Source organism: Ctenopharyngodon idella, chromosome 3 (assembly GCF_019924925.1).
Source record: "Ctenopharyngodon idella isolate HZGC_01 chromosome 3, HZGC01, whole genome shotgun sequence".
NCBI classification, from domain to species: Eukaryota; Metazoa; Chordata; class Actinopteri; order Cypriniformes; family Xenocyprididae; genus Ctenopharyngodon; species Ctenopharyngodon idella.
Window position 1 is genome coordinate 47,136,808 of NC_067222.1, and position 20,951 is coordinate 47,157,758.

Consider the following 20,951-nt stretch of genomic DNA (forward strand, 5'->3'; position numbering starts at 1 on the left):
GAACAACTACAGCTACTTCCTAGACGGATTGTTTATAGGGTCTTTCGCACCGAATACTTCTCGGAACTCCGTTATAGGAACTAGCCACTAGGATAGTTCCCCGAGACATGTTCCTGTTTGCATTCGCACTGGGAATAGGAACTCTGAAACAGCCGACAGCGACGTCTTTAAGTGCGGCGTTTACAAACACTAAAAAACGGTGGATGGAGGATGCTGTGATCGGAGCTGTGTTTGTTGTGTGTCGTGGGTTTCATGATAACGGTGATGGAATGTAAACGCATAATTTACATGACTGAAAGAGAAAAAAGTGGGGCTAAGAGACGAAATCTCCTATGACAGTATCATTATCATTGAGTTGGAGAAAAGAACACAACCCTACAGACAACAGGTAAATGGCGTAATCGCTGTTTTCCATGTTCGTGAAGTAAATATGTTTACACGGCTTTTTTAAAATGGCAGGTGCTTGACATGCGTTTGAACAGTCAACGTACACTTACGTCACTGATAGTTCCTATAGTGTTGGTTTAATCTGAAGTAGGAGTAGTTTTTAGAACTAAAATCATTCCTAGTTCCTGTGGTGAAAACACAGAAAAATCCGGGTGCTTCAGCTAATAGTTCTAAAAAACTATGAAAAGGTTCCTCCGGTGCGAAAGCCCCTAGTGTTGTGTAGCCAGACTTTTGGCTATGAGCACAGTCTAGTCCACTTTGATGTTAGTCTGACTGACATATAAAGGACCAGCCATAATTTGTTTTTTATTTAACATGCTGTTTTAGGGGTGGGTTTATCTGCTGTGATAAAAAATATATTAAAGTAATGGTAAAAATATGTAGAGAAAGCACAGAAAAACTGTTTCCTAAATAATGTACAGATTACATTAGTTAAACTGAACGTACAGTTGGATAAACATGACTACATTGACAAAAAAAACTATCTGAAGTTGTGTAGTTAGTTTAGTTGTGATAGTTTAGATGTGATAGTTTTGTCTGTGGGTATACCAGTACTGAGACTACAGTCATGGTAACTAGCTGTTTATTTTAGGAAGCAGAGCTTCGGCTGGTGAGATTCCTTCCTGATATCTTGGTTCTCCAGAGGGATTTGGTAAAGAAGTTCCAGAATGTGACAGACCTAACCTACAGCACCATAGGAGAGTTCCTGCACAGCCAGAAAGCAGGTACTGGCCATATTAGAAATTTAAGAGATGATTTGCCATGGCTAAGTGTCGTCTTAGGGTCATTCATTATTGAGTTATGATAAAGTAGCTATGATTAAGTAAGCTTGCTGATGGTTGATTTAAATGTGCTTAGTAATCATTCAAGTATATGCCATTATTGAAAACACAGTGATAGTGTCATGTTTTCATTCAACAGATTCACTCTCTGCCTGGTATGAAAAGCGCATAAAAATCTTTTTGTCAACATGGAACCAAATCAGGGTATCTCTGGCTACCACAGGTAAGCCAACTGCTACTTACAGTGGCAAGAATACGTCTGTGAACCCTTTGAAAAAAACTGGACTTCTGCATTGACAAAATCTGGTCTGATTTTCATCCAAGTCACAATTATAGACAAACACAATCTGACCCGAAAAGTTGCACTTTTTCAAAATTGTATTGAAGACACTGAGTGATCATTGACAGAGCAGGCTGGATAAAGTAAAGTGAACCTCTGTGTTATGACTTTTATGACTTTTAGTCAATTAAGGAGATGAGAATGGAAGTGTGGGTGCTCTGCACTTTGAAATTAAGGTCACAAAATCCTTAAAATTGCATTAACCCTCATGTTGTGTTTGGGTTATTTTGACCCGGAGAGTATTTTCCCGTACCTGAAAATGCTAGTTACTGTTATTGCATTGGACTAAAATTTACTGACTTTACTCACCCAGAGTCTAACAACGTCCCAAAAATGTTTTGATACTTTTTTTTTTTTTTTCACATTGTAACACGTCAAAAATGATAAAAAATACAAAAGATTGCTTATAAATCTCTCATTATGCTACATCATTATGGGATGAAATTAGACTCAAAACGATTAACGAATGCATACACAATTATCCATGAACTTGATAAATGTTGCAGATATGTTTTACGATCCACAACCTAATGCCTTTCAACTTGCGTGTGCAAAATTCAGAATTAAATGAATGTTCAGCAATTTGTACAAATAGAGACATTTTTGTGAATACAAATGTTGTCTTTTGTGTAAGTGTATCATCATTTGCGCATGCAACAAAGATGTGCATTTGTGGATCAGGTGACAAGTGTGCATTTGTGCATTTGATTTGAGTCGATCTCATTTGATTCATTTGGATTTTGAGACTTTCTTGCACTGTTGCACTGTTACCTGGGTATTCATGAATCCACTGTAAGATACCCGGTCTACAAATGTAGAAAATTCTGGACTGATGCTTACTTTCTCCACAATACGCTGTGAGTGATTACTTAATGTATTCAGTAAAATGTGAAATGTATAGTTTTTTGTGTGTTATTAGTATAGTCAGATTGTATTTGTCTATAATTGTGACTTAAATTAAGATCAGACCTCATTCAGAAATCCATATATTTTCAAAGTGACCACTGTAAAGTCGTTTCATGGACAGATGTCTTTTGTCTTATTCTGTTGATAATCGATGCATGAGATCATCTGTCTCTGTCAGGAGAGATAAAGCTGCCGGCTGAATACACTCAGGAAGATCTGGGTCTGGACGCTGACCTGCAGGTGCTGCTGCCGCAGAGACATGGTCTGGGCCTGTGCTCCACTGCCCTTGTCAGCTACCTCATCACCCTTCACAATGACCTTGTGTACGCTGTGGAAAAACACACCGGAGAGGAGTCTGGGTAAGAGATTCAGCCAGTGTTCTATGTCATTCGTGGTGTTTGCTAAAGTAGTCACTGCTCATGTAGGGTTATTGAAACCAATAACCCAAGTATTAATCTTCGTTAACTCTTCCTGTACCGTTTGTGGATATGGGAGATTTTTCAAATCATCTGGATTGTGGATAATAACTGTTACTTTTCTGAATGATCGCACTTGATCCACCTGGCCCAATGATGCCGAATGAGGAAAAAACACTTGCTTTGAAGGAGTCCTATGGTCCTGAGCCATATCTAAAATGTAGACAATATTAGTGGTGGGCTCTTTTGACTTGGGCCAGTAAGTAAATACCCAGAATATCCTAGCAACCACATAGCAACACACACAAAAAAAAATGCAGATCTCTGAACTTTTGCCCTGTCAGAGCTGGCGGTTAAAGGTAGCAACACTGAATCCACCACATTTCCCAGTTACAACCTCTGTTTCTCCATATCATTCTCTGTCCTGTTTCCTCCAGTTACACGGTAAGCCCAGCTGATCTGACAGAGCTGCACGTGATCCGTTATGAGTATGAGCGGGATCTGCTGCCGCTGGTGCTGTCCAACTGCCAGTACAGCATGGAACGTGGACAAGAAACACTGCTGGAGTACGATCTGCCCAAGATTCAGCAACAGATACTTACCCGCTTTCTGCAGGGCAAACCACATATCACTATTAATGTATGTCACAAGTTTTTCAGGCTTGACAACCTGCAGAGTAGATGTATAAGACAATTTTTATTTATTTATTTATTTTCGTTTTGTTTTTCAGGGGATTCCGACACTGGTGAACAGACAGGACAGAAATTATGAGATCATATTAAAAGATGTGAAGGCCAAAGTTCAACAAGTAAGTCACATTATTTGTTTTAGCATAATACATGTTTAATCTGTATCTTATGCTACAGGGCTGTTGAATGCTGGATTCTAATTGGTTGGCGAATGTTCTAATGTATGCAATAGAGTGCAACAGCGCCCATCCACTTATATATTGTTTTGGTTATATTGTTGTTAGACATTGGTCCACAAGAAAAGCTTTAGTGTGAAAATGCTCTTAATCAACATTTGTTGTTTAAATGCACCTTTTAATTGTATAGCTAAAATTGTATATTGTAATGTTTACAATGCAGAGATACATTTGTAACATTTTAAACCATTTCACAAGCTGTGTTGTGATTGTATATTCAAAGGAGCCGTTGCAGCCTCTGACACAGCACGACCTGGTGAAGGAGCTGCAGTCCTACAGTGATGTGTGTGAGTCGTTGTCCACAGTCCAGCTGGCCCTGGGTTTCCTCGCCATGACAGGGGGAGAGCCACACATGCAGCTGAGCACCTATTTGAAAGAGGTGCTACAGATGACTGACCACATGGGCCCACACATCTACAAGGTTGGTCTCTTTATTATTGATTGTGCAGAGCAGTGGTGTTAGGGGATTAGGGATGCACTGAAATTTGATCAGACGTGTTTCTCTTTGGGGGGTGTTCACACATTCTTGTGTTCAAAAAGCAGAGGCTTTGAGATGTTTAAAAGATGAATTTTTCCTTGATGTCTTGATGTTTTGATGTGTTTGTGCTGCAAGATGCTAAAAAAAATAGCTAGATAATATGCATTATAGAATTAAAAAGTAGCACTCTGAATTCAAAAACATAGTAATTCAATAAAGTAACACTTTATGTACCCTTGTCACATTTTAAGGGGTTCTCTGATGACATAGGTACATTTCTATAATTTCTATTCTTTTAATAGAAAAAATTAGAAATTAGAAATAGAGAAAAATAGGGAAATGGATTACGGCAGTCAGAAGAGAGAAAAATGTATTATGACTCAGTGTTTACTAGTTTTTTTGTAATTCAACTAATTGTCCGCTCTGACTCAATCCCTAATCTGTAGTCTGGCAGTGTCAATAGTCAATCTACTTTCCTGCTGGGTTTTTCTCCAAGACAAGCTAATCAAGGTCTTCAGGATTACATGAAAGTTTTAGGCAGAAGAGTTTGATCAAGGTTGCAGGAAATGGACCTTGAAGGGCCAGAGTTGAAAAGCTAAGGCTACGTTCGGACTGTCAGTCCAAATCCAATTTTTGTGCATATCCGATTGAAATCCGACTGAAATCCAATCCGATTCAGCGAACAGCCAAAAATCACATGTAATGCAATTTGTAAAAGTCCGTTTGAGCTACATTCATATGTGGTTTAAAATCCTTTTCAAAACTCATTTCTTGAAATCCGTTTCAGTCTGACTGCTCTGATCAGATTTTGTGTGGTTTATGTGACTTTCTCACGCCACGTAAAACGTAAAACGTCAGATATTGTCATAGGAAACGTGTTGTGTAAAGTGCCGGACAAGCAGAAAATGTCAATGTAACGGAGACATGTTTTGAGATTGGCGGAGACGATAACACAGAATAAAGCCACTCTGCTGCTGCCTCAGAAGACACAGTAGTCCAGCGCGGTGGATACACATCGTCATGTGTAAGAAAACATCTGTATTGCAAACCTCTCCATGTTGCGGTTGTTGTTGTTGTTGTTGTTGTTGTTGTTTTTGGCGTATACCTACCAAAGTCATTGCCATAGAAACTAATGCAGATAAACCGGAAAACTAAAGAGTGGCATGGGACACACAAATCGGATCTGAACAATTGCGATACACAATGTGGACAGTCAATAATTTTAGATCAGATTCCAATCGGATACACAAACCTTTGGATTTGGACTGACAATATGAACGTAGCCTTATAATTGATAATTGTGTGTGCAGGCATTGAGCAGGTGCAGTCTGAAACACTGTGTGGCGCTGTGGCAGCTGCTCAGCTCTTTTAAATCTGAGACAATGCTACGTCTGAAGAGGGTAAGACACTCAACACAGTATTCTGCTTTGTGCTTTGAGTTTGTGTGTGAAAATGACTTCCTTCATCTGCTCTTTCAGGACCCTTTTGTGGGAATCAGCGAAGAGTACAAACGTCCTCTGAAGAGGAACACAAGAGACTGCTCACTAGTTTTTTCACGAAGTCTAGTGCTGATGCCTTTCTGTTGGAGATGCATGAGTTTTTGCTTTTGGTCCTAAAGAACCCAAAAGCCACGGACACCTTCAAGCCTGACTGGGGGTGAGACCTGATGGGAATATTAGCAGTGCTGCAACTTTTCTTTGAAATTTCACTTTTCTTTTGATTTTATTCTGAGTTTTTGAAGGAGGTTCAGTCTTGCCTTGTTCATAATTTACATATAATTACAGAAGTACAGGTGTATAGAGCCATATGTATATCAAACCTTTTCATTTCCATTTGAGAGATCTGACCAAATCTGTCAATTTTTCTGAAAAAGCGCATGAAGGATAACTTACTGATGTGACTCCTGTAGTAGTACAAATAATAATAGTACTGAAATTAAATTAATTGCCTAAAATATTAGCTTAAATTGAGGAAATATATTATTTTCTTTTTGAAAATAACCAAAAATATATTTAGCTGTGCCTAGAGGTAGGTGATATAACGGTTAAAGCAATAAACATTGAAATATGTTAACCAGTGATTTTTGAGAATAGTTTTTTAGTGGCAATGCCAGTGTTTGCTGCACTTTTCACGACTGAAAATGTGACTGATTTCATACGACAGCTCAATAAACAAGTAGTTAATATTAAGTCACTTACAATTTACAATATTGACTGTTTTTGTTCTGTTTCAGCAGCAAAAATGGTTCCAAACAAAGATCACAGCAGAACCATAGCGAATCTCACAGCAACACTCAACCATCTTTTATTACTGAATGATTCGGCATTTTATACAAATCGGTTGAGTCAAAGATTCAATGACCTATTCATAAACAACTGCCTCATTCTTGAATGAATCAGCCATTTGAATGAATTGCTTGAATGAATGACTCAGTAACTCATTAAGATGGTCACCTGCCGCCACCTTCTGGCGGTTCAGTTTCATGTTTAAAAGTAGCAGTTTTTTCCCAACATTTCTTATTTGTATTTTCAAAAAATATTTAAAACAATATCATCACATTATTTAATGCAGTTGTAAATTTTGTTGTAAATGATTTAATTGATTAACAGCACTATAGTGTCTTATTATTCTAAATGAATTTATTGATCAAATTTAAGAATTTAAAATGAATGAAGAAGCATACATTTATACAGATTAGGGAAAAAATGCCCTATATAAAGGTAAAAAAAAAAATGTCCTCGGGGTAAATATCACAAATACGCAGATTTAAATGTCAAAGCTGATATTGAGAATATTGCTTCAGAATAACTCGGACAAGTGAATGACTGATAAACTTGCATATATATATATATATTTTTATATATATATATATATATGCAAGTTTAATTTTTCTTTTTTAAATATCTGAATTTTTATGTAGTTTACAAAAAAGGACCATTTCATAAAACTGTGCTAATCATGAAGTTAAAAAAAAAACCTTAAATTACTATAATCCAAAATATTTTGTAAATTAACATACAGTTTACAGTTGGTGGGGAATATGAAGAAATGTGTGAATAACTGGCTTTCATATTCTACAGAAAACTGCAGATCAAAGTCTGTGGGAGCTTGGTTAAGATTGTGGTGATGCTGCACAGTCTAAAGTTCTTGTTGAACGTATGGAAATCTGTAATAACTCACTCTTTTTGTCTGTCCTCCAGTCTGAAAGACACCGTTGTGTCCTACATGGAGCGTAAAGATCTGGACATTCCTCCTGAGGTGGACGAATTCTTCCCTAAAGAGATCCTGCTCTCGCAGTACACCAACACATGGAAGTTCTCTGTCCATGTCAGACAAGAAAGAAACCAAAGATGAAGTGCTTCTGTTGTCTTACCCAATCACTCTTATCAGGGAAAGCTTAGTTTTGATTTACAAATGCCATACTTTTTAGAACAATTGCTGATTACAGACTTTCAGAAACAGTGCCTTTTATGCACCTGAGTTACAGTGTGCAGTACTGCACAGTGAGGTACAGTATTCTGCTGCATATACAGCACTGTGTACTGTCATGGTACAATCTTTCAAATTAGTCTCTAAAATTTTAAGCCAATATATTACAACTTATTACAAAGTTTAAAACAATCATGAATCCATTGCTAAACTTTTGCTGTAACTTTTTTTTCTTCCAGTTTATTTGAAGTTGCTAACAATTGTATAACCATTCCTTTTTATTTGTTTACTTTAGAATACTATAGACTCATTTAAGAATGTAAAGTCGTTTGAAATATGCACCACATTATGAGCCCAGAACTGGACACACTTATGTCCATACAAACCTCATGTTGTTTTGCACTTTATTTTTTTTCTCTGCTAAAAACAATGTTTCTGTGTAGCAACACACCTGTATGCTGAAACAATGCTGTGTGCAAAAAATGTTTTGTTGTTTTTTTTCTCTGACTAACATAATAAATAAAGTTGTGATATAATATTTAGGACAGATCACCATCACATGTTCTACTGTCTCATCCTGCCAGTTTATTATTAAAAGCTGCATGTCTGGAGATTGTTTTCTTCTCTTCTGTTACTACCTAACCCTACATTTATTCTTTTAGTGTCCTTAAAAAAAACCACTGGGTACACCATTCTACAGAATTGGTTCAAAGGTAGAGTTGGAAACGTCTTAAAAAAAATGTCTTTTTCCACAGATTTTGAATGTAAGCAAATTGTATAACATCCAAGGTACATACTTCTAGTAATTGTGCAGTTAATTTATCATATTGTATTTTCAGACAGTTTTAGAATATTTTTCCTCTGTGTCACTACCGAAACACAATAATAAATAATTTAATAAGAAGAGTTACATTGACCTATTAAGATTTTGTTTACATCTACCTTGTAAATATATTTTTTTGCTATTTTTTAACAATAATACAACAATTCAAAATACAACAAATCTCATAAATTAACACTTGAAATATTGCTATTGTTAAATATTGTTTAAAATATTTTTAAACAATATTTAACAATAGCAATATTTCAAGTGTTAATTTATGAGATTTGTTGTATTTTGAATCCAATCTTTCTTTGTAAAAGGCATAAAGTTTATTGCATTGATTTCAAAGTTAAGGATTCATTAGTCATACATTGAACCAAATACTATAATAACATCTTAGTTGATAGTTCAATATATGGTAACACTTTATTTTAGGGTCTTATAACTAGTTGCTTAAGCACATATTAATGCCTTATTCTGCATGACCTTATTCTACATTCTTAATCCTACCCAATACCTAAACTTAACAACTACCTTACTCACTATTAATAAGCAGTAAATTAGGAGTTTATTGAGTGAAAAGTCATAGTTAATAGTGAATACATGTTCCCTATTCTAAAGTGTTACCCAATATACTTTATTTTTGACAAAACATCCCATGTTTCGGTCGTGACTGCATATTTTCGGTAGTGACAGTAATCCACCGCATCACATTGCAGAATTTTAACTCGCATACTAAAACATTAAAATACAAATGATTTGCATAACTGTACTAAAATTTTGTTTATTTCCCCCAAATAAATGATTGTGTTCCCTTTTGTCACCAAAACAATGATGACATGTTTCAGTCATGACTTTGTCAGTAATCACTCAAAGATGATAATTAGCACATGGTTACCTAGCACATTTCTGAACAGTTGTACACACTGTTGTTGTACAAACTAAATTTTATGGAACAATAACCCAAAAAGGTTTGCTTAATTGCAGAAAAAAAAAGTTATACACAGATTTTCAGAATTGTGTACACAACTCAAAATGATGGTACCTATCTACTATGAAAGAGAGGCTATGAGAGAGAGGGACACAGGAATATTTCCTAATCAAAAATGTAGGGTGTGGTTAAAATCAGTCTCAGCCAATGGACTAAAACATACACTTTCATTCGTGACATGAAAATGCAGGCACATTTTTTTTACATAAAGTTTCATGAATTAGAAATTAAAAAAAATTAAAAATGTAACTTCACTTTAAAAAAAAAAAAATCAAAAATATATTTTTAAAAACAATAATAGAAAAAAATGCAAAAATTATTTCAATATTTTCACAAGTTGAAATTTAGGGGTTAGGGTTTAGGACAGCCACCTCCCAATTGAAAGTACCCAATAAATGATGATTTTATATATATTAAGCTTACTGATATTTTCAATATTATTGTGGGATTCAATAGATAATAGAAGGATCTTAGTAAACATCTAAAATTTCAATACTTTTAAAAAGCATTGTTACTCATAAGTACTTTTTTATATGTGTTTTTGGTTGTGGGGCAGCAGTTTGCATTAGTCGGCTTTCTCCTACTGTTTATTGTTTAATTATAATCTCCATCCATGCATTCTTCCAAACCCACTTGTATGTCGGATTCTGAAGCCTTTCCCAGCATCTGGAGCCATAGGCATGGAAACACCCTGGATGGTTGGCTGTTCATTTGAGCCTTTCTATGTTTAAAGGGGTCATGAACTGCATTTATTTTTTTTATTTATTTTTTTCACTTCATTATGTTTCCTGGGTTGGACTTATGATGTTAACAAGGTTTTTATATCAAAAACTGTCATAATTTAGAAATGCTCTGATTTTAGCCCAATAATACCAAGAAACTAGGCCACGGACCATCGACAGGCACACATTCACACCTATGGACAATTTGGTGTCTTCAAATTACCTGGCCTGCACGCCTTTGGGTTGTGACCAGCTCAGCTGAGACTTGAATGGTTCATATAGACCCGGTTTCACAGGCCCGGTTTTCATAGATTGAGCCTTAGTTCAATTAGGGCATTTAAGTAGCTTGTATTAATGTGCCTTAGAAAAGAAAAAAAGGTAACAATTTACAATAAGGTTCATTAGTTAAACATTGGTTAATCTATTAACTAACATGAACTAACCATGAGCAATACATTTGTTACTGTATTTACTAATCTTCATTAACATTAGTTAATGAAAATACAGCTGTTCATTGTTTGTTCATGTTATAGTTCACAGTGCATTAACTAATGTTAACAAGATTTTAATAATGTATTAGTAAATGTTGAAATTAACATTAACAAAGATTAATAAATGATGTAGAAGTGCAGTTCATTATTAGATCATGTTAACTAATGTAGTTAACTAATGTTAACTACCAAAAAAACATTACTGGTGTGCATCTTGAGACAAAACAATATTTTAAGATATATCAGTGCAAGTTGCTTTCAGTTAAAACTGCTCAAACATGCATTTTAGTCTGACCATACCATTAACACAATTCATGTCGTTTTCACACAAAATGCAGTCAATTAACACGTTTTTAATATGCTTACATATTCTTTTCAAATAACCAAAACCAAAACCATGGATCTTTCTCATCTTATTTGCAAATGCTTAAACACAGCAAGTCAAATATTAAACAAATACTGAAACAATTGATAAACATTTTTAATTAGCAGATCACTGAAATATTGAGAAATAGTAGATTCCAATCTCAGTTGGAGGCATAGTCAGGTGTTGAAGTTCTTTTCATTACACGGACACACAGTAAAATATGACTCTTTGAATTGGATTTGTTCAGTGTGGATGAAGAACAACACAGAGGAGCAGAGAGAATAAAAATGTCTGGGTGAGGGAGAGGAATAGATGGAGGAGAGGAGAAGTTTGATCAGGACAAGGAGAAGAAGAGGTATGGGAGAGGAGGAAGAATGTGTGCTGGATTGTGCATCTCTGTGGTTTTCCCCCTTACACATGTGGAACCTATGAAAGCTTATTTCTGCCATGCATAGAAAATAAAAAAGGTAATTGTGTCTTTTTATCTCACAATTCTGACTTTTTTCTCTCAATTCCTATAGTTTATTCTGTGACGGAAAAAAGCTTCCATAATAACCAAAGGCCATGTATGTTGGATTTGTTGTTGATCAATGGCAGTAATTTCATGTTTTCATTTCAATAAAAGCTTCATACTACAACGATTTTACTACAACGATTCCACTACTACTGTTCCCTATTTGCAAAATATGTTGTCTGCACAGGGCACTAACCATCTAACAACCAAGGGGACATCATCCCACCCTCTTTGGGGTCATAATCAACACCACACCCACCCCCAGAAAGAAATTTCAATGGAGGTGACAACTGAAGTTCTGCACAGGCGACCAGTGGCTGCCCTGAGCAATTCTGTTACTTTCTTCTTCTCTTTTTTCACTGTACATTTCTATAATTTCTATTTTAGATAGTTGCTATGTTGCCAAGAATGCACACATTCAACACTCAACAAAATGTAAGCGTTCTACTTTTACTGCAGTAAAAGGAAACTGAATTTTAAAAACTATGGATTTCATATTTTCTCCAGGTAGAACTGAAACATGACAAGTAATGCAGGTTTTTGTAATGCCATCAACTGTTAGTGTTTTGATAGTCATTGCGCTATGACTGACTGTATGTTCATGTTGAATAGAAAACTAGTGCTAGTGTTTTGACAGAACGACTCTATTTTGAATCAGGTTTGCTGTGTTTTGATAGGGTTAGTATATGTAGAAAAAGCATTTTGAAATGTAGAATTTGTGTTTATTTAACAAAATATGGTTTTGGGCAGAAAATTAACTATTTGGCTAATTGTGTGATGTAGGTGTGTTGCTGTGTTAAGAGTTTAGAAAAAGTACTTTAAGTACTGGTAAATGCTTGTTAGCAATTAAAAAAAAAACTAAATAAGTATTTCATTATAGGATAAGAATAACATCTATTCATTTTACTGACCGTATTACAGCATAAAGAATGAATGATATTTTTTCTATATCTTTACATAGTAAATTACCTGCAAAAAATAAATTTGAAAAAAAAAAAAAAAAAAAATCCTGATTTGAATTTTAATTACAAAAACAACAACAACAACAACAACAACAACAACAACCAACCAACCAAACAAAAAAGGACAAGACTATGAGACTATGAGACAAGCACTTTGGAAAATAGATGGATGGATGGATGGAAGGATGGATGGATGGATGGATGGATGGATGGATGGATGGATGGATGGATGGATGGATGGATGGATGGATGTACAGTACTGTGAGGTTTCTGGTCCTCCCTCTCTCTGCCACTCTTCTTTCCCCGACATCAATGGGTCTTCCTTGATCAATATTTCCAAATAAAATCATTCTGAAGCATCCCGGTTTACCAAAAGATGACTGAATAAAAAATGACTGCTGTAAATAGAGACTAAAAATAGGACAACTGGGTCGGCTTTCAGCTGAAATTGTAATTAGTTGTGTTTGGAATTATTATTTAATTTCATTGTAAATATTCTGCTAAGATTTTATATGTCAATATAATTCCTGCAGAAATGCACAGAGTTTGGCATCATTCTGATTTGAATGTGTTTTGAAAGCAGTGTTTTAGCATTTGAAAAATCTGCTGCAAATATATAATGTTTTGCAGATGGTGAAGAATGAATGACAGATGTGTTCATGGATTTTGGAAAATGTGCTCATTGAATGCATTTTGTGTTGAAAGCAATGAAAAATGATTCACAGTTTGGTCCACATAGTCCTGTTTCACTGAATGTGTGAAGCAGTTTTGAAATTGTGGCTTAAACAGTATTAAACAATGCTTGATAGCAATTGAAAGAAACTGTAAATGAACTTATACATAAAATTGTATATATTTTTCATAAAATTTTATATTTTACTAAACTTTAAATGTATTGTATTTTATACAATATTCTTTAATAATTACAAAACAAAAACTGGTGCAACATTTTCAATATTTATGATGGGGAAAAAAAATAAACATGCAGGTTCTTCCTCATTTAGAAATGCCAATTACAGTGCCAATATCACTATGTGTGCTGCCATCTCCAATGATGGTGTCCTTTGCCACATACCAACTTTCAGCCCATACAATACAGAACACCTCATCACATTTCTTGATGCAGTGAATGAAAGACTGGTTCCACCTGAAGAGATAGGGCATGACTCTGTATGTCATCATTTGAGACAATGTTGCCTTGCCTGCATATTCTCCTTTTCTGAAAGTTCTTCTCTGCTTGGAGATGGAAGTATCATAAGATCACCAGCCATATGAGCAGATGTTCCTATAGGTGCAGAGGACTGCCAGGGATGGATACGCCATGCAAGGAGGCATTTCCCTCTGTGCATTGCAAGGGAAAACATCCAATGAGATGTTGATGAGAACCTGTGGCATAATCGTCATTTATTTATTTATTTATTTATTTATTTATTTTACATATTTCCACCCATAAGTTTCCTTTGGTTTTTACAGTATGCAGCATTTCTGAGTTTAAAAAGTATCATATATTTCATATTGATAGCTGTATTTTGTATTTTGTTGTCCATTGTGTAATGATTGATTGACAGAATATATTAATTTGACCACAAGTTGTGGTGTTTGATTTGCTTATGTTGCATGTTTTTAATGTTTTGTCAGTGTTAGAGCATTTTGCAAACAGAATTAGTTATTTTGGACAGTGAAATTCAGTTTTAGCATGTGTTTTGGAAATGTGATGTCAGAGGGGACAAATGTTAAAGCAATTGAGAAAAACTGTCATTTCAAATGTCACAAGAGGCTGATGTGGGCCAGATGACGAATCTATACTGTAAAAAATAATTTGTTGAGTCAACTTAAAATACTCGGTCCCACTTTATATAAAAAGCCTTAATATAAATATGGCCTTAATATTAATATGGCCTTAATATAAATATGTACTCATATTTGAATTAATAATTTGATACAATGCACTTATTGTGTGTGCACATACATGTTTTTACATTTTACTTATATTTTAAAACTACCTGCACGGAATTACATCTGTAATCAATTTCTGTAATAACATTTATAATTACACTGTTGACCCATCTCTTAACCCACCCTTAAACCTACCCATACCATCAGACCTGTCCCTAATCCACCTCAATAGCAGCAAAAGTGTATTACAATACAATATGAACACAATAAGTACATTGTACTTATTTTTTTATGTAAGTACATAGTTAAGGCCACCTAATATAAAGTGGGACCAAAAACTTTGATACCAGTTTGTCAACTTGACAATAATTTTTTTTTGTTGCTTAGTCAAGTTGACTTAAAAAAAAAAAAAAAAAAAGAAGTCAAAATAATGGAGTTGGTCTGTTTGTTTAAATCCGTTGTTGATTGTTACCACTGTTGCTGATTCTTGATGTGTATGTGTGTCTAAAGTAATAAACTAACTTTTTAGTTTATAGCATCCTTCAGATTGTCACAAAAGAGCTGGATCATATGAAATTAACACATCTCCCATTATTCAATCAAAGAGTGAGACTCCAAATAAGACATAAATCATGACGCATGAACACTTCGTGAGCTACTGTGCGCTGCAAAAGTACGTTCATGCTTGTACACAATGCAAAGAAGGCAAATTTATGTGTTTCAGAAAATGTTATAGCCTAATTTCTATGTAATGAAAGAAAGCACTTTGTATGTTATTGTTTCTATCACAGCGTGTCACTGTTAATATGGTATATTTGTTCTGTTTTTGAATGGGCTGTTTGTGCAATCAACAACACAACAGCTGGTATTACACAGCATTTAGTTTTTTAAATTAACGATGTATATATATATATATATATATATATATATATATATATATATGGGATATGTTTAATTGAGATTTATTACAAAGGACATTTTAACCCTCAAGCTTTCATATACCAGATTGGTCCTTCGTGACATTTTTAAATAAATGTCATATCACTATGTTCAATAAAATAAAAACTATCAAATTATGCATTTCTTTTGAGATTTTTTGGCGTTTTTGAATTTATATATACCTTATTTTTTAAAGTACCATATTTTTATATAAAATATGCTTATTTTATGTATGAAAGCACTTTGTATGTTATTGTTATAATCGTTTACTTCAGTAAAAAAAAATAAAAAATCTAAACCTACAAATATAGTGACTTTGCTGACATCTGGTAATACTAGCCACTATATGGCAGTAGTACTCAATGGCTGCATATAGGCTGAACTCTATAAACCACTGTTGTAACAAACTTAACATCTTAAGTTTTAGATTTTATCACAAGTTAAAATTGTAGAATTTTTTAAAAAACATTTGTGTTGGATGAGATGCCAAAATACAGAAAAATCTGACCATGCTATAAGGAAAAGTCAAAGTAGGAGACAGAGTAATCATTTATTTCTAACAGAAAACATCAAATTTCAATGACTCAAAAAAGTACCAAACAGGTAAGAATAAACAATATGCAACATGTTTAGTTTGGAAGGTTTAGGGGGATAGAATATACAGTTTGTACAGTATAAAAACCATTTTGCCAATGGAGAGGACGAGGAGAGGATAGTGAACCAGACATTGTGACCTTCATTTAAATGTGTATGTATGATCTGCATCGTGTTGGATTTATTTATTTTTATTAGACAAATTTAAAAAATTGCTCTGAATTATAGCCTTTCAGTAGTAAATATACTGGGACATATGACAAAAAATGATTAATGACTTTGACCTTTGACCTTTGACATATGACCTTGGCCCCTCCCCCACAGGACCACCCAAATATTACCCCATCCCCCCATGGTTGACCGCTGTATGAACTCCATGACCTTGGGGTTATGGAATTTAAATGGTGGTTGACCTTTGACATGGGTTATGAATATGTCCATTGATTCTCTGCATTTTGAAATATCTATGGTATTGACCTGTGGGTCATTTGTAGGGTGGAACAAATGAATGATTTTTCGACCATATTTGAAGTCCTGATGGTGATTTATGAACTTTCGGGGTCACGCATGAGCAGATGTGTGACGGCATCCGCATTCCGGCACATGCTCTAATCTTCCTGTGTAAGCAACAAAAATACGATTTTAATGAAGAAACAGCCGGATCAAAATGACAAAATAAACATGGTATATTTTATAAAATAGAATACACAAACGCACACACACACACACACACATTTCAAAAAGTGAAAAACATTCACATCTCCAAAAGATTGTAACATGCTGAATAATAAAAAACGGTTACTAAATTTAATGAGACCGATTATTATAGTTAAATAAAAATATAAAAACATGGAAAAAGTTTTCCTCCAGCAATGATATCTGAATGTGTTAACAATTGCTTTTAGTTTGACATTGTTAAAAAAATATTCTTTTACTTATATGAACACATTTTTAAAATTTATATTTCAATGCAAAAAGGGAATTTAGACATGTTCCATGTAAAACATGCATAAGACATGGTTGTTTTTATACTGGATATTCTCTCCCTTAAACACATGTATCATAGTAAATGTTTTCATTTTTATATTTTCAAAAATATCATTTAGTATAATTTAAAAAGGTGTTTTGCAAATGGGGGATACATTTTGGTAGTTAAATAAATAAAAAAATATATAAAAACATTTTGCTTTTAGTTTATACTGAAATCTAAAAATCTCTCACTGACTCTCTCTCTCTCTCACTCTCTCACACACACACACACACACACGCACACGCACACGCACACACACACACACACACACACACATTTCAAAAGTGAAAAACATCCTGTTCTTTGAATGAAGATGGTAATAAATAAAAGTATAACAGCGTTAATAATAACAAACAGTTACTAAGCCAAAATTATATACCATACAATCATAATTATATACCATATATATCAGGTTATTCATAAAACACCCCCAGATCCTCCCAGGAACAAACTCCAGTGTGAATGAGAGATGGGAGGGTGGATTCAGACAGATGAGCCTCTGTCACAGTGTATGTTAAGACAGCTAACTCCATTCAAGAGTGAATGTTTTAGTACTAAATTTATTTCAAAGCACAATCTTAAAAGTTTAAAATAGTCTTTTAAAATTAAAATATTGTTTAAATTAAATCTTTAAAATCTTTTCATCTGATGCCAATGGTAGAAATTATATTGCTTAAATTTAACCTAAAGTATACTTTTTATTAAACAACATCTGTTCAAAAACCTGTACATAGTCATCTTAGATCTTATTTCTCAAAGATTCAAGCAGAAGAACCCTTCTTCCCAGAGTTCTTGAGAAAACAGCATGTTAAAAACAGCATGTTAACTAGAAATATTTAATTTGAATTGATTTTTAAAAAAAAATTAAAAAAATCCAAACATAAAGTTATCTGTATGTTTGACTACTCAAACACACAGTCCCCGTAAAAACGAGTACTCAACTTTGCTCTTATTTAGCGTAAGATGCATCTTTAAGAAAATCACTATGCATTTTCAGAGAGGGATCCTAAACAATCATTAATGATGGCCTCAGGATATAGGCTGATGAAGTGATTTACAGATCAGTCACTTCTCTGTGCTGAGGCTGTCTGTTGCCACTTACTGACCCCCACTGACCCCCAAAAATTTTGCATGGGTGTTAAACACCCTACAAGTAGTCATTTATTTCAACTGTGTTAATTTCAAAACAGCATTTTTCAACAGAGTGAATCTACACATCCGAGGTCTTTCAGAGACATGACTTCAGGATCAGTGGGTCTCTTGAAAATATTTAATTGTGCTTAAAAAGATCAGGCCAAATCCCCTACATGATAATGTCCACATCAGACTCTGTACTTGAAAATATCTTTGCTGTTAAATATGTTTAAAAAAACCTCACATGTAAACTTACATTTTTTTTAAGGTGACGCATGTCTCATAGATCTATATGATTTACTTTTCTTATTTCTATAGTTTCAATTCCTAATAAATATAAAGTAAACAAAAAGAATAATGCTGACAAATGTTCACTGTGATGTTTTTAACAAATAGATTACCTTATTCCAAACAGTTCCTCACACAATGAAACCATTAAGGATAGCCAAAGGCTCATGACAATGGGTGAAAACACATTAAGATAATATTGTTTTAAAGTTTAAATAAAAAAGTTAAAAGCCAGCGTATCTTCATACTATGTCTTCTGACACAATTTTTGCTTTATAAAATTCGCGGTTGTTATTTCTAGGCTCATGCTACCATTATCAGCCTGTTAAATATGAAGTTAATACATGATGAAACAAGAGAATCATGTTACTAAATTCTTTTGACACAATGTTTTTTAAGAAATATGTTTTTGTTTGCTTGTTTTTAAATACAACTAAACCAGATAACACAATGTTTTTCTTTTGACAGAGTATTAGACAAAAATTATTTTCCCCAGTGGTGTTGGAACAGGTCTTTTATTTAAAAGTTTTGGTCATTTTCAACATGTATTATACAATATTTGTACGTTAGTATCAAGGGTCCACACCATGAGTGAAGGTTTTAGTAATGCTTTAGATCAGAATCCAGATTTTAGCAACCAACATGACATTAAATAGTTGTACCAGTGTACAAGTGTGTCTCAACTGTTTATAACAATTTTTTTAGATTATTATTTTTTACTCAAATAAACAGATACTGAATATAGCTTACTGACATTGCTTTTTCCCCTACAGATAAAAGCCAAACATTTTCTATGTAGAAATTATTTGAACACACAACTCAATGAGAATATTTGATACAGTTACAAAGAAAATAAATCGATAGTTCTTGTAGTGTAATTATCCATCTCTTCGATGTGGGATTGCGTGAAGCATCGACACAAAAAGTAAGTCTGGTTGTTTGCGCTTGAAACGATTACAAATGAGACATATCTAACCATTGCACTGAAAGCTATGATTTCATTCAGTTTGAGGTGGGTAAACAAAGTTACACACTGTAGTAAAGCTATAGATACATCTCAAACATGATCTTTGTACAAATTTGTACAAATTAAGTGAACACAATAAATTCGCACATCTAAATTCAAGAGGCCTAGTAACTAAGAAAGCAGCGACATTATGTAAGAAAAGTGTCATACTGCATGCAGAAGTCCACTCTTGATCTATTGTGATAGGCATTTGTACCCCCTTTTCACTGGTCTTAGTCACATTATAAAGACTATCAAGATCACTGGTAGCATTTTATTTGTCGGTCTGTATATGTTTTTAGCCGAATACTCCTCTCAGGTTGCTGTCAGTGTAAGTTTTTGCAAATCATCACATGTGTATGATGTGAATATGACTGAACTTTTGACAAAACCAATTCTTTTTAACAATTCATTTCTTTCAACATCCCAGCATGACGTTAAAGAATACGTGTACATATTATAGTACGCAGTTTTGTTAGAGTCTATGCCACACTGTTGTAAAGCAAGCTCATTTGAGAACTATAACATTGCATATTGCATACCCTTGTAAAGAAGAAATTCAAACAAACATTATACAGGTATTATACGTACACAATTTACCATGTGTGTACGACATATAAGATACATTTAGCTACAATGTAAACATAATACAGAAAACCTCTCTTCTGATCTATTGCAAAAGATTGTAAATGCCATTTTTTTCCACTATCAGTCTATCACCCTGTTTACAATTTTTGTTAATTTATCATTTGTTAATTTTGTTAAAATACAGTTTTAGATGAAGACTGCTCTCTGAGTTTGGTCAAACATACAGCTACTCACAGGAATTAATGAAAACATGATACTCCTACTACATGAGAGATGTAGTACTGATGTTCTTTTTGATGTTCTAAAACTGATGTCGTCTTTCTGGTCTGTCTGCGGTCACAAGACACATAATGCGCTTTAAACAAGTCATGCCGTTTTTCTGGTACATTCTGTTACCTACTATTACTATACTACACTACTTCTATACTACACTTAGTTACAGCGTGTTACAGTTGTGAAAAAATATTGTCTCTGAAACAAGACTTCAATAAAAAGTGAAAGTGAAAGGTTAAGTGAAAGGTTAGTTGATTCAGGCCGTTTTATTTTGTCCGCTCCAAAACTATGTATTTAAGGCGGGTGCCTTTTAGGTTTGATCCGGGAAACAGGCACAGCTACTGTACGTTAATTTGTTGTCACGTTTGTCTCAATAATTGATTCTTCTTTTAGGAAACCATTATGGTAAGTAGTTTTTATCCCTGATCCGCATACGATCAAAATTGTTTAACATCTCTTAATTTTTAATATATGTTCCTGCTTAAATATTAATTGTTTTCATTTACAAAGAGGGCAGACAAAATATCTTATATATACTGTATATATTTATAAATAACTATGGTAGTGTTTACAGGTCCTAGGTACAGTCGGGTGTCTGTAAGAGAGAGCA

General features: G+C 34.1%; 1 protein-coding gene and 1 long non-coding RNA gene across 3 annotated transcripts in view; one reads left to right on the forward strand and one right to left on the reverse strand.

Moving 5' to 3' along the window:
* Positions 1 to 8,334, forward strand: part of LOC127508711 (E3 ubiquitin-protein ligase rnf213-alpha-like) — a 79,139-nt gene extending 70,805 nt beyond the window's left edge. Inside the window, 10 exon segments of the mRNA XM_051886921.1 lie at positions 1,040 to 1,172; positions 1,369 to 1,452; positions 2,654 to 2,834; positions 3,329 to 3,530; positions 3,622 to 3,699; positions 4,040 to 4,237; positions 5,605 to 5,694; positions 5,773 to 5,812; positions 5,815 to 5,950; positions 7,495 to 8,334. Of these exon segments, the coding sequence (XP_051742881.1) occupies positions 1,040 to 1,172; positions 1,369 to 1,452; positions 2,654 to 2,834; positions 3,329 to 3,530; positions 3,622 to 3,699; positions 4,040 to 4,237; positions 5,605 to 5,694; positions 5,773 to 5,812; positions 5,815 to 5,950; positions 7,495 to 7,648 (1,296 nt within the window). The 3' untranslated portion in view covers positions 7,649 to 8,334.
* The window catches only part of LOC127508982 (uncharacterized), a 274,050-nt gene that overhangs the window by 47,062 nt on the left and 206,037 nt on the right, over positions 1 to 20,951 (reverse strand). The gene's annotated exons all lie outside the window — the stretch shown is intronic.